This window comes from Chenopodium album, chromosome 10 (genome assembly GCF_948465745.1).
Source record: "Chenopodium album chromosome 10, dcCheAlbu1.1, whole genome shotgun sequence".
In the NCBI taxonomy this organism is placed as follows: Eukaryota; Viridiplantae; Streptophyta; class Magnoliopsida; order Caryophyllales; family Amaranthaceae; genus Chenopodium; species Chenopodium album.
The window spans coordinates 59,897,315-59,912,351 of record NC_137843.1 but is presented as its reverse complement, the minus strand read 5'-3'; the positions used below and the strand labels follow the sequence as shown (position 1 = coordinate 59,912,351).

The 15,037-nt window shown below is 34.9% G+C and overlaps 3 protein-coding genes across 3 annotated transcripts; 2 read left to right on the top strand and 1 right to left on the bottom strand.

Annotated features, from left to right (window-relative positions):
• Positions 1-180: 180 nt before the first annotated feature.
• Positions 181-5,744, top strand: LOC145564402 (putative polygalacturonase). The gene is made up of 6 exons (XM_081624710.1): positions 181-387; positions 481-822; positions 3,231-3,351; positions 4,298-4,472; positions 4,611-4,681; positions 4,920-5,744. The coding sequence occupies exons 1-6, from the start codon at positions 367-369 to the stop codon at positions 5,618-5,620; spliced, it is 1,431 nt and encodes a 476-aa protein (XP_081480836.1). The 5' UTR covers positions 181-366; the 3' UTR covers positions 5,621-5,744.
• A 993-nt stretch (positions 5,745-6,737) lies between these two features.
• LOC145564399 (putative polygalacturonase) lies at positions 6,738-9,594 on the top strand. Its single transcript, XM_081624709.1, has 6 exons — positions 6,738-6,804; positions 7,254-7,583; positions 8,122-8,242; positions 8,361-8,535; positions 8,619-8,689; positions 8,785-9,594. The coding sequence occupies exons 1-6, from the start codon at positions 6,772-6,774 to the stop codon at positions 9,498-9,500; spliced, it is 1,446 nt and encodes a 481-aa protein (XP_081480835.1). The 5' UTR covers positions 6,738-6,771; the 3' UTR covers positions 9,501-9,594.
• A 294-nt stretch (positions 9,595-9,888) lies between these two features.
• LOC145564398 (protein GET1-like) lies at positions 9,889-14,210 on the bottom strand. Its single transcript, XM_081624708.1, has 8 exons — positions 13,983-14,210; positions 13,408-13,583; positions 12,873-12,955; positions 12,562-12,632; positions 12,118-12,188; positions 11,954-12,035; positions 11,684-11,733; positions 9,889-10,356 (listed from the first exon to the last, which is right to left on the bottom strand). Exons 2-8 carry the CDS (start codon positions 13,501-13,503, stop codon positions 10,288-10,290), a joined length of 522 nt encoding a protein of 173 aa, XP_081480834.1. The 5' UTR covers positions 13,504-13,583; positions 13,983-14,210; the 3' UTR covers positions 9,889-10,287.
• Between the last annotated feature and the right edge of the window lie 827 nt (positions 14,211-15,037).

The window sequence follows — 15,037 nt, the reverse complement described above, 5'->3', positions numbered from 1 at the left end:
TGACAATTTATTACTCCGTATCACATCTCTCCTCATTTTTTTTTTCCAAACTTTTAATTTTTTAAAATCTTCGTTGATATAAAAGGAGCAATATTTTTGAATAATTTTGAAAATTAATTGGTACCACATTCGTTCCCAATCCATCAAAAACAGTATACACCTGCTTCTAGACTTTAATCACTTGGGCCCTCCACTGCCTCTATCTAAAATTACTCCATAAATTCACCCTTCTCTTCATCTTTCTCTCTTCATTCTACTCGACTTCATTCCAAACCAAACAAAAAATCACCACAATCCAATTACTTTTTTTTTTGTTTTTGTTGTTTTTAAATAAAGCTGAAATTTTTAATCAGTGACATCAAAATCATGTCACCCAAATACCCTCTTGTAAGTTTCCTTACTCTCTTATTTATTTTATTTTTCAAAAAATAAAATAAAATTACAATCTAATTTTTATTTTTATTTTTTGGAAAAAAACAGGTGAAAGCAGGGTTGCTATACAATGTAGCAATTTGGGTGGTTTTGATGATCGCAATAAGAGGAAGTGAGGGCAAATTGGTAAAAAGACATCCAACAATATCATACAGAGCAGTAAACTGCAGAAAACACAGTGCATTTATAACTGAATTTGGTGCCAAAGGAGATGGAAAAACTCTTAATACCAAATCATTTAAATCAGCAATTAATCATCTTTCCAAATTTGCCCCTGATGGTGGAGCCCAGTTGATCATCCCACCTGGAAGATGGTTAACTGGCAGTTTCTCTCTTATTAGCCATTTTACTCTTTACCTTCACAAAGATGCTGTTCTTCTTGCTTCTCAGGTTTCTTTCTCTTTTTTCCTTTTTAGCTGTTTATGATGATCACTATCTATGTGTCAAATTATATGCGTTATTGCGTTCATTTTTGTTTCAATTCATTCTCGTTACCATCATTTATTAGTGCCCCACATAAGGGCAAGGGGCTGATAGAGTTTTTGTGAGTGTAAGAAACAAAGTAGAATGGAAACAAATAAGAGAAGTTAAGAGGAAAGTAATGCTTATTGGTACGGTGGTATTTCTTTCGTCCCATTAAAATTGTCTCATTTGAACATTTTTGTGAGGATTTTTTGGGTTAAACAGGGCTATCAAAGAATTGAATCATGTGATTATAATCTAGCATTGACACATCTCATGATGTTAGCATTTTCTTTCATATAATTGTGCACAACCTCTTTTAAAATTCTGAATACGCCACTGCTTGTATCATATTATGGATTGATTGAGGGTGGTAACATTAAGCTTGGGAAGGGAATGGGAGAACATAGGAAATGAAGTTTGTTACTCATGGTCAAAGTGTTGACTCTTTAATCGAGATATTTAAAATGAGACAATATTTTAGGAGCGAAAGGAGTGCAAAATAATGGTTTGTAATAGACTCCGCATGTACCTACAAGGTGCTATTAAGTAATAGTGTGATAAAGATTTGTTCCTAATAATTGTTATTGTAAATTCAAGCAGTTAGTTGAGGTCTTTTGACCCACAAATTAAATCTTAGGTAGAAGTAGTAGACTAGATATACTAAACTCTACTGTTGCTTAATTGCTCATCCCAACAGTACTAGGACTTAGGAGTGTTCATTTGTTGAAAAAAGGGGTCCATTGACCATTGCATCTACTCTTTAAGACTTTAATTCCTTTCTTAATCAACCTAAAAAGTGAAAGAAATTGAAATAGTTTCCTTAATTTGCTCCATTAACAAAGGGATACAAATTCTAGTAAAGAAAGAAAGGTATCCCCTGCCTCTTTTTCTTTTCTTTTTTCTCCAAGAGGATTTGGACATTCGTGTTACATCCACGACTACACATACGTGCCTACGTGTAGTCGTGTAGTGTTGTACACATATTAATACATGTGAGTGTGCACCACGCCAACATATTATATGTTTTTTCACACACATTAATGTAATGTACGCGTCTTTACTATACTCCAAAGTGCGCCTCATAATAAGAACTATAGAGGATCATACTAAAACCTTATACCTAGATCAAATCCAGTTGATAAACATAATATAAACTTTTAGATAATTGAAAAATACTTTTGCATCGTAAGCTGTTGGGATAATGGTACACATTGGATATGGTACCAAGGAATCCTAGACAAAAAGGAAAGAAAACAACACTCTTTTTGACTTCAAGTGTAAAACAAGCAGGAAATAAAGGAAAGATGCCACAACTTTGGGAGTTGGGGAAGTTTTGCATCTTAGATCAGCAGAGTATGGATGACTCCTATACTGATGATGGGCAAAAGGTACAAATTACAGAAAACGTTAAGCATTTCAAACACAAGGCTTAAGGATGAATCTAGTTGCCTGATTTCCTGTTCTAGACCGGTGCAATGTCGATGAAGTTTGTTGTTTTCGATAAAAATTTTGCAGGCTTAGTTATGATGTTCCAAAATAATCACTAACTAGACCATATTTAATTCATCAATCGATAATTGTCATATTGTTCCAACCTCTTATATATATACGTACCTTAATACTTCGTGTATGAGATTTTTAATAATGCTCAACATCAATGTATCATTATCCGGATTATGTTGATAGAGTTATGATGAAGCATGTCTCCAATCAAGAAAGGTTTCATTATTGTTACTGACTTTTGCTGCTCATTTATCTCCAAAAATGAGCATGTTGGGCATGAGTCTCATGACTCATGGGTAAGTTGGTCCCAAGGGCCTACATAATTTATGTTTTTGTCTCTAAATTTGTTTTACCCTTTAAGTTGTACTATATTTTTATAATAATTACACATCCTTTATTCAATGAATAACTGAATGATAAAAACACTTATATAATTACTTGGAAAGAAGTTGAAATTAATAACAATTTACTAGGAATGCCTTGCTTTGAACACCTAAGTCTTGCTTAAAAAAAATTGTTGTAGCTCTCATCCTGGATAGTTGAAGAGTAATGTTTAGCCCAGCATAACCCTGCTAAGTTTTTTTATCTTTTCGAAAATGCACTATGTTGGACTAATCGTGGCTCGATGGCTCAATGCCTATTGCCTTGAGTGTCCTGAGCTTGGTTGTGGATGGGACCATGTCACTAACTTGTCTCAAGATTCGTTTGTCTTACCCCCTTATCTCTTGTATGTTGTACTACCTCGTATTCTTTACATTGTAAAATATCGTTTGTCAATTCACTTGACTGGCCGATACTTTTGATTAAGGTGTATCTTTTGATTATGGCAGGATGAGAAAGACTGGCCGATACTTCCACCATTGCCGTCTTATGGTAAAGGAAGAGATGCCCCTGCTGGTCGTTACCAAGCCCTTATCACAGGAACCAACCTTACTGACGTAGTTATTACAGGTAACTTTTGCAACCCATATTTAAATTTGAAACTTGATCATATTCTCTTACAAACTTGCATGAGTAGTCGTAGGTGAGACCATCTTGGATTAAATTTAACATTGAACTCATAGTATTACAACGCGTACCCTCATCTTTGGGACCATCGCGTGCTCTCATCTTTCTTCAACATCCAAAGGCAAAAGGCGAAATTTCTTAACAAGTCCCCTGTATCATCAGCTAAAAATTTCCTAATAAGTTTTATTCATTTATTGCATTTGAAATTTCTATTGGTTGCCAAATTATTTTTATGTCTCTCTGCTTATGTAACCATAGTAGTTAATCCTTATCATAATTTGTGTAATAGACCAACATTAGGAAGGGTATTTTGGGAAGTCTAATGCTTTTAGGGTAGTAGTCACTTCACCTTAGTATAAATAGGGATAGTATATGCAGTAGGATGGCAGGTGAATTATGAGGAAAAATGTTGAGAGTAGTAACCTCAAGTTACTAGGAGAGTGATAACCTAAAGTTATCAAAAGAGTGATAGCCTTAAGCTATTAATCTATCCTTTTGTATCTGATTTCAGCCATTATTAATCAAAGTATCAAGCTTTTATCTCTTAATTAGTCTTTAAATCAGAAAATACTAAGTCAGTCCATAACAATTGGTTTCACAATTCGAAATTGATCATTAGTACAACAATTGGAAAGATGATTTGCCAGTATAAAATTTTCTTAAGTAGTCATTTTACATCTTGATCGTTGCATTAAGTCTGCATTGAGTGAATAAGTGAGATTTAGAAATTAACTATACAACCTTGTCCTTCTTAATCAACTGGGGGAAAAAAAAATCAGCATTCAAAATTATATCAACTTAACCCTGCTATAATACTGACTATGTTATAATTGTTTTCTTAGTGATACCTTAGCAAGTTTATTTCAAATGAGAATATGATTGGTTACAGGCGCAAATGGAACAATTGACGGGCAAGGTGAAGCATGGTGGACGAAATTTAGGAGCAACAAGTTAACTGAGACAAGGCCTCACATGATAGAACTCATGTACTCTAATGGAGTCCAAATCTCTGATATCACCTTGCTAAACGCTCCCTTTTGGAACGTTCACCCTGTTTATTGCAGGTACATTCTTGACTCTTTCCTAATTTAATTTGCTTGTAAATTTAAAGATAAAAATGAAAGTACAAAAAATTGGATGATTTCATAATTAGTGAATAATGATGAGTAGGTGATTAAATACTTAATTTTTAAACATTGCAGAGATGTGATTATTAGTGGATTGACCATCCTTGCACCAACTCATTCTCCTAACACTGATGGTATTGATCCAGGTAATTTCTAATTTACTAATCCATTTATTCAATTTGTAAATATTTCGCATATTTTATTTTGGGTGTAAAGAGAATCATGAATGACAGATGGTGTAGACGGAAAATTGATCCCAAGTCTTGAGTTTAACCAGTTAAATTAGTTGACATTCACAGACTTTTGCGTACTTTTTAAAAAATAGTCCCAAGGTTCTTAGGAAAAGTTGTTGCTTAACTAAATGAGCTTTGTATTGTTATACAGATTCTTGTTCAAATGTAAGGATAGAAAACAACTACATAGTCTCAGGAGATGATTGCATAGCAATCAAAAGTGGGTGGGATGAGTATGGAAACCGGTTCAACATGCCAACGCAACACGTGATCATCCGCTACCTCACGTGCATCTCTCCAACGAGTGCCACCATTGCACTCGGGAGTGAGATGTCGGGTGGGATCCGCAATGTACGAGCTGAGCACATCACTGCCATAGACACCGAGTCAGGGATCCGAATCAAGAGCTCCCCGGGCCGGGGAGCCTTTGTCAAGGACATATTTGTAAGGAAAATGACTATGAAAACCATGAAATATGTTTTTTGGATGACAGGTTATTATGGGGCGCACCCTGACCCGTATTTCAACCCGCGGGCCCTACCGACCATCAAGAATATTAACTATATGGATATGGTAGCAGAGAATGTGAGCATGCCAGGATATATGGAAGGGATTAAGGGGGATGTTTTTAAGGGGATATGTATGTCAAATGTTACAATTGGTTTGGCCTCAAAACCTATGGAAATGATGTGGAATTGTACTAATGTTGAAGGGGTTGTGAATCGGGTTTCGCCTCGGCCTTGTGGGTTGTTAAGGGAGGATAAGAAGGTTGTGGAGTGCCCTTTCCCTGAGGATAGGTTGCCAATTGAAGAGGTTGAGTTCAATAATTGTGTAGCACCTCTCGCAGTTTAAGTTATGTAAGGTGTGCTCTATTTATGGTTATTTGCTACTTATGTAATACTAGTTTTTTTTTTTCCTTTATCTAATGCCTATTTTATCATAATGAAGACTTTTTACGTTTATATGACTTTTTAAATATGTTTTGATTTACCCTTACCGGTAGTAATAACTTCATCTAAAGAGTGGAGGTTCATGCTGAGCCTGAGCGTTATTATCACGATTTGAATAAGGAGTTGGGTCGGTTCTGGCTTGGAAAAATTGAGCATGAACTAAATTTTGGCCTAAGGCATTAACCATGGTGATCCATGTCTAGTCCTATTATTATTATCTTAGAAATGATACTTGCTGGTTCAAATGGGATTGACCATCTCACCCGTGTCCAACTTGATTCTCAACTTGGGCTCATGCAAGACTTGACCAATGGAAAACTCAAACCACTACATTGCCCGAATCTTCACCCTGCAAACATAATGCTATTATATCCAAATATACACCATACACAATCAAACTACTCGTATTTCAAAAGAAACGGAGCGAATATAAATACCTGAAAAGATAGAGAATTTCCTAGACAATTGTACTTGGTAGGAAAATATCGTTTCACCAATATCTACTGCTCTACTCGTATTACATTAGACAAATGAAATAGGAAATCATAAAGAATTAAAGATCAATTAAGATTTTACTCAATTTGGAAAAATAATAAAACAAATAAAAGTCCAAAAAATTAAATTCCAACCATACCTCATATCATATATTCATATGATATGTAGTCTGTAGCATGCAAGCCCCATGAATTGAAGGGCGACATACCAAACGAACATCATTCCGCCTGCCCACTTTGGCCTTTTGCTGATCTCATTATTCGCTGCGTTACGAAATCTTAATTTTTTTTATCAGATTAGATACATTTATTTCATTGATAACAATCTATTATTACCATTTAACCAATTTAATGTAATTGTACTCCTTAATGATTTCTTTCCATTTTTATAAATCAAATAAAATCTTTCAGTTTCCTCTAACACTGATATTTATTTATTTATTTTCTTCTGCCTATAAAATTCTTCATATGACAGTTTTTATTTCATTTTTATTATTTCACAAAATAAAGTACTTCTCCAATAATTCCCTCAAAAAAAAAAAAAAGTACTTCTCCAATAATGCCTTCTTCTCTACTGTTCAAAACAAACCATGTAAAGTCTCAACCTTTGTGTGTCATTCTTCATGTAGTTCTTTGACGCATCAATTTATAGGGGTTCCATTTTTTTTTTTTTTTTAAATTCGAATTTTTAGTGAAAATTTAAACATTTTCAAAGTTTAGTATAGCTAAATTGATAGTTATGGAGTAAAATCTTTTCTAATGCTCCATAAATAACTTCGAAGGGGAGATGATTTTCCCTGATTATTGAATTGAGAGGGAAAACTCCTTTTAGTGACGGGATCCTTACTAGAGAGGATCCCATCTTGAGGATCCGGTCCTAAAAGGACTAGTTGTATGCTTTGCACAACTTTTTATTAATTACAAAAATCTTCGTACTTTGTAATTTTTATGTAATCTTTTGAATATGATGAGAATATCGACTATAATTGTTTCATGAATTTTACCAATTTTCTTGATTCTAACATTTAAAAATTGGAACAGGCTTATGAAGTGGTTTTGGCCTTGTTATCAGTTATCCTACTACTAAGAATCAACTTAGTGGAATGTCGAACGGTTAGAGTGTTGGAGGATGGAGTTCCAAAAGGGTGTCGAAAGCATGGTGCATTTTTGACGGATTTTGGTGGCGTAGGAGATGGAAAGACGTCAAACACCAAGGCGTTTCGATCAGCCATTGCTAGCCTAAGCAAGTATGCATCCGATGGCGGGGCGGAACTTATTGTTCCACCAGGGAAATGGCTGACTAGCAGCTTCAATCTCACTAGTAGCTTTACTCTTTACCTTGACAAAGATGCCGTTCTTATTGCTTCCGAGGTAATAAAACTCAATTCTAAACATGATTAATAGTTGAAATGTTGTCACTATAATGCCCCTATTTAAAGTTTAGTCAAATTATATCGTGCACTTAAAAGTATGGAGAACCGTGCTTTTAAAGTTGTTACATACAAGGCCACTCGTTAAGAATATGGAGAACCGTGCTTTTAAAGTTGTTACATACACGGCCTCTCATACTCTCACTCGTTAAACATAACACTTGGATTGACAAAGGGAGGCATGAGATCCTCTATTGTGTATTTGTGTGTATACAACATACAAGTATATAAATCCAATTCGAACTTATCAAATTTATGTATCGATAAATGGGAGGACGAGGGTTTTAATACTCCCTCAGTCCAACAGTTGGCAACAATTTTGTTTTAGGATGTCCCAAATAATTGGCGATTTAGTAAATCTTGGAATTAAAATTTTTAGTATACCAATATGACCATATTACACCTAATATTGGATTTATAAACCATAGGATTTCATTTCCTATTCATTAGTTTCTTGGTCATTCTTATATGTCAAACAGGATGAATCAGAATGGCCTGTTCTTCCTCCCTTGCCTTCCTATGGAAAAGGCAGGGACGCTCCGGCCGGGAGATATGCTAGTCTCATCTTTGGAACCAACCTTACTGATGTTGTAATTACTGGTAATATTCTTAACACCTTAATCATCCTATAACCAATTTCTCTAGCTAATCTGTCTTTACTAAACAGACTCTGTCATCATCAAAAACTTATGCATCTGTTTTTTGTTTAAATCAATAGGAGGCAATGCAACAATTGATGGCCAAGGGGCTTACTGGTGGGACAAGTTTAAGAAGCAAGAGCTTAATCTGACGCGTCCTTACTTAATCGAGATTATGTTCTCTGATCAAGTTCAAATCTTTAATCTCACTTTACTGAACTCTCCTTCATGGAATGTGCATCCTATTTACAGCAGGTTGATTAGTCTTTATATAATTCATTTTGACCTGAATATATACTTTTGTTCCTATGAAATTAATCTTTAGAGTTTTATTGCAGCAATGTTATAGTCCAAGGCCTAACCATCTTAGCTCCTGTGGATTCTCCTAATACAGATGGGATCAATCCAGGTGATTTATAGAATTTCAGTAACATTGTGGATGTGTGTACAAACTTATATCGCCAAAAGCCTAAACTCTTCAACCTATTTCTTATAATCATGCAGATTCTTGCTCGAATGTTAGGATTGAGGATAGCTATATAGTCTCAGGAGATGACTGTATCGCGATCAAAAGTGGTTGGGATCAATATGGGATCAAATTCGGAATGCCAACACAACATGTAAACATTCGAAGAATAACCTGCATTTCCCCTGATAGTGCAACAATTGCCTTAGGCAGTGAAATGTCAGGTGGAATCCAAGATGTAAGGGCTGAAAAAATCACAGCAATCAACACAGAATCAGGGGTCAGAATTAAGACAGCCCCAGGAAGGGGTGCCTTTGTTAAGGACATATTTGTCAAGGGCATGACCTTGAGTACAATGAAGTATGTGTTTTGGATGACTGGCGACTACGGATCCCACCCTGATCCAGGTTTCGATCCCAAGGCGCTGCCTATAATCAGCGGGATCAATTACCAGGATGTGACAGCTGAGGATGTTCAGATGTCAGGAAATCTTGCAGGAATCGAGAATGATAAGTTCACCAGGATCTGTCTCTCTAATGTTACTATTTCTTTGGCTGAGAAACATAAGAAAGTTCAGTGGAATTGCACAAACATTGAAGGGACTACTAGTGGAGTTAATCCTCAAGCTTGTGATTTGTTGCCTGATAAGCAGCCTGGTAAAGTAGTGCCTTGTCCTTTCCCTACTGATAAACTTCCTATTGATGATGTTGAGTTGAAGATTTGTACAGTTAGGCCAAAACCTCCTAGATATTAGGTTAATCAAATGTAATTCTAGTTTTTTTAACTTCGCGGTTTTGGTAATAAGATGATCAGTTTTTAACTTAAGGACGGTAAAATATTTTCTACTCCGACTATATTTTCCCCTGTTTTCTAGCATTCTAGGCATAAAGCTCTTATTCTTTGTAATCTAGTCCCAAGACTGTCATTTAAAAAAACAAATTTTTTTAAAAAAAGAAAAAGAAAAAGAAAAGTACATTAAACTCTATAAGCCAACTTGAAGGAGATCTTGAGCCAATTAACATAAACTAAATAATTTTTCGTTCAATTTCCAGTAAACACAATAATTGGAATGCCATCCTTAAGGAGATATAGTGACAAACTCTGTTGATATATCTCAAACGGAGTATAAATGAATCTAGACAGAAGCGAATTCAGAATCCATGTATTCAGCAAAATATGTGAGAATGAAATGATACTTGTCCATTGAACCCAATTACAAAGCACATAATAAAGATTTACTTTGTATTAGGAACCAGCAAGAGACATGTATTCTTCAAAGAATCCAAAAAGAAAAAAAAGAACATAAAAAGATCAGTTATAATTCGTATGAGATATCTGCATAAGACCAAGCAAGATAAAGTTTCAAAGCCTTCCAGCGTGCTATATACGTTGATCCTTTTCTATTGATTTACGCTTGCTTTATAACTTTGTGCCAGTGCGACAAAAACAGCAACATGAACCCATATATTTCAAATGCTCACTCAGACTTCAGAAATCTGAATTAAACAGCTAGCTGCTGACCACAAAACACCAGTAAAATCTTACATGACCTTCCGACAGATGAGCTTACTAACCCTGGAGCATAATATTAGCCAAGGTACAATACCAATCTGCGTACACAGGATTAGCAAGAATTTTTTGTTATAATTTATTTTTATATTGAAGTGAGATCACTAACTGTATCAAAATCAAAATATGAACATCAGAACATGATAACCCAAAAACCAAAGAAGACACTTGCATGTTCGGTGTAATTGTGAGATGAATATGGGATCTTTAGTTAACTTAAATAAAAAAAATATCATAAAAAGATCAGCACGTAGAGTAAATTCAGCAGCTGAAAGCCTGAAAATGGAGACACTTCAGAGTTCAGGCCATCCACTTAAGAAACCCAATGGAAGGGTAAGTGGCTCTGACCTGCTCATCCCAAATACTTTGTACAAGGGTGAAATCTGTTTCAATGACAGAAGGCATTCATTTTGGAGGGCCAACTATCACATCTCAGATTCCATGTAGGATACAAATATAGGATCGCTAGGAGCCTCATTCAGTAACCTAGCTGCATCTGAAGATGCTTTTTTAAAGAAAATTCATTGTTGTGTGGTATGGCTATTAAGACAGGACAAAAATACATAAAGGATAGTTTCACTGATGTCAGGGAAAAATAATTATTCCATAAAGGGTTTTATGAAGAGCATGCTGAGGATGCTCAAGATTTTTTGCACATAGGTCAGATTCATAGGAGTAATAAAATCACAAGACATAGCACACTGAACAGGATAAAAAAGATATTTTCTACAACGTGAGCAAGCTACATATGCCATACCATCTAGCAAGCACCCTGGCTGACTGGCAAATAGATGAATAAGGATAAAATCTCAAGGGTCTTGAATGAAAGACATCAGCTATGGCTCCTATCAGTCCTATGAAGCCCGTGAAAAGTGTCAGTCTGAAGTTAGACTAGAAGACCCCATTTAAGATCATGGAAACTGATATCTTACAGAAGGCTGGTGACTGATGTGGGAGAAGTTGTTGGGGAATCCAACCCAATGTATACAATGTGATATAAATAAGCGTGGGGTGGATGGAATCTGACAAAAGTCCAATGGTTAGTAGTGTAGGTAGCTACAATGCATGCCATGCAAGATTGCTTCTGGGTATAAGGCAGATTTGGCATGACGCAGGATAAAGACTCAAGACTTGAGGTATGTGCATTGGCAGATCATTATCAAGATTGAAGCTCGTAAATTATTTCAAACACTTAACACAACAAATACATTTTTTTTTAATGAAAATTCAACTTTGCATCCAACAAATCTTCTAAAACCTTAACAACCATAGCCTTGATAGGTAAGTAGTCAACTTGCAAAATGAGAGGTGTAGGAATCGACCAGTCATGCAAAAATTAAAGAGAAAAGAACCATATCACACTCATACCATTACTTTGTCCTCTGAACCACCACCAGATTTCCAAGATAGCATCCTTCCTGCACCAAGAAAATATATAATTACAAGACTGTAGGCAGTAAATTGTATCATGAGCTAACACCCAAACACCATCTCTGATTCTTCCAAAGATTAGTGTAGGTAGTTTCAAAAATGGGTTAGTTGCTAATGTAAAAACCATACACACTAAATTTTTAGAAGCTTAATAAAGAAACAAAAACATAGCAATAAAATGACTTGCAAGTGGTTGAAGTTCCTCACCAAATGGTTGTACAAGCTCCTTAGATATTGATCCAACAGGGTATTTCCAAAACCAAACTCCCAGCAAAAGATAGGTTAATGCCTGAAACACAGATAAATTAATTTAAAACCTGAAATGTACAAGCACAAAAGAATTAGCACAAGCAGAGTCTGCAAATAGGCACCTTTACAGGGGTCACATACTTCATATATGGATCGTATAATGATTTCCTATCTAGAATTTGTTGTTCTTGCCCTACAAGTGATGTCAAACACAAGACCAAAATCAATATTATGTATCAACAAATTCAAGATCCCACAGGAATTCTCCATTTGCTAATACAGCTGTATAGTACTGCGTCAAATTACCAAATACTAATCCAACAGCACATATGGAAATTAGTAAAAGCCAAAAGAAAAAAATACATCCAAAGTTAAATTTTGGACACAATATACAATATCAAAACCATCACTTTGGTCTCAACAAAGAAAAAAGGACACACATTAAACCAGCTATAGACCAACTCGGTAATAAATAATAAGTCGCATTACATGACCAACAAGTCAAGATGATTTATTAATGCTTGTTAATCTGACAAAATGACAAGTTATGGTTTCCTTTCACTTACATTTTATAAGCTCTTTTTCCTTAGCTGCTGCTGTTCTCCTAAGTTTTGCTGCTTGTGCAAACGTCGATGGTCTATTGTCAACAATATACGCGAAGGTAAGAAGACACGAATCACACGATATTGCCAAGGGAGGTATAATATATAGGAAAAGCAGAAAAGTCAATAATATTTTCCTTGTGATAGTTACATGAAGGTCTGTATACAGAAAATGGCAGGCAGCACTAATTCGCTTCAATCCCAGTCCTGGGTGAAGAGTACAACTTAAATGCATTAATTTGATCTAACTATAACAGGAAATAACAAGACTCAACTGTGACAATGTGCTAGCTTCTTTCAAAAGCTGCTTAATTTCTGCGCGCAGCTCCTTTTCCTCATCACTCGGAGCTCCTCCACTCTTGAGAGAAAATAAACAAATAAGCCAATAAAGTCTCGGTTAGTGCTACAAATCATAAAGATTAAGCATATTGCGGGATAACCACCCCCCCCCCCCAAAAAAAAAAAAAAAAAAGAAGAAAAGAAAACCACAATCATATAAATCTTAATCATCAGAATTCATGGTACCATTCTAAAAGAATCCGAAGTCAAATTGTGCACAATTTTCATAGAAGACAATAACAGTATAGAGCTATATGACATCTTTTCTGATACCATAACTGATTTGTACGACGACAGCTTCTGTAACAGGAAATAATAAGCTTCCAATACACTCCTTAAACCGTAAAACATCAAAATGTGATCTACTCGTCGTATTTTTCAATTCTTGAGCTCATAGGAATTTATTGCACTCTTTATTCATACATACTAGCGTGTGTGCACCATACTCAAGTAGAGAGAATAATGCATTACCTTAATTTGGTGCTCTAAGTATCTAGGAATAAACTGAAGCAAGGCAACGAGGATAAAGATCGTCGGAGCTGCCAAACTACTTCCATCATCATCCATTTCTCTCCTGCTTAATCAAATTACAATAAAACTGGCAACAATTCGAGAGTCACGGGTGCACCGTACTTCCGGACAACAACCTGTTATAGACGTTCAGCTGATGAATTCTACAACATTGGTACAAATGATGACATACTTAACAACTAAACAAGGAGACATTTATTTATAATTCTACTACAGGTGAAACAACTAAATTGGATTCGTGAATTTAGGATCACTAACTCTCACAAAAATAAATTAAAAGCATTAAGACATGAAGATTTACAATTCATAACATGTCAATAAGTAATTGAATTAATTGAAATAAATCATATTATCGATCAAGCAATATTCAAATCGACAATTAAATGCAACAAATCATCATAAATGAATGAACAAATGACCGATAAAAACAAATCACAGGTAAATATCAGTAGTATAAGCTAAAATTAACTAGAAATACAGCTCAAAATAAGAAGTGAAGAATGAAGAGCACTTACCAAAATTATTGAGGAATCCCCAAACTACAACAGATAAATCACGAACCCTAATTTTTGAGAATAAAAGTCAAATTAGCCCTGAAAATTGACGGATTGATGAAGGATATAGAAATTAAAACTTTAAAAGTATAAGCCATGAAGTATTGAAGATGGAAGAGGTGGATGTTGCGTTTTTCAGCAAAATTAATGGTGGGACGTGGGTTTGTTCTTTCTTCTATTTGTTGGGCAGGAGAAAACTGGAGAAGGTGAACCGTTTTTTTATTTATTCGTTTATTTTAAGGACTGCTAACGTTCCAAATTAGATGACACGTTTCGACTTTAACATATTTCATAAACCTTTTTTTTTTTTTTTCCGAGGACACAATTCATAAGCTTGGTTTTGATTAATCGTGATTTATTTTAATTAACTTTCACTTTAAAAACGTTACTGCTTTGCCAATTTTACTCCTCAATTGATTTTTTTTCCTTAAAAATAAAATTAGAAAATGAAGTAAATGGTTACTTGTATTAATGAAGTTATTTGAAGATTTAGGGTGAGTTTATCCTCAGACCCGGATTCAGATTTCGAACTCTACCACATCAGCTTTCCACTAACTTTAAAATACTTTTATATTATTCAGATTCATACAAGACTTTATCCAAATTTACACATTATCCCAAGACTCACTCCAAACTCATTTAATCCTTTTCAAAATATATTTATTTTTTTTGTAAAATATTATTTTTTTTTTAAAAAAAAAAATTATTGTAAACTTTTGGTTGGTGAGGTGGCTAATTTTCATTGGCCTTGCAAAGTCTTGACATGGGTTAGGATTTTCCAAACTCCATGTAAGACTCACATGAGTCTTAGATGAGTTTATTGCAAGAATCTTGAGTAAGACTCATGTTGAGACTTTGATTAAGACTTGCAATAAACTTACCCTTAGTTTTTAAAGCTTTTTCTTTAAATCTTACTCCGTATTCCGACGTAAATACCGGGGGCGGAGACCGGTAAATACTCTGTATATTTCATCAAACTAAAAATGTAGCTCAAGATAAACTTCACAAAACCCCAC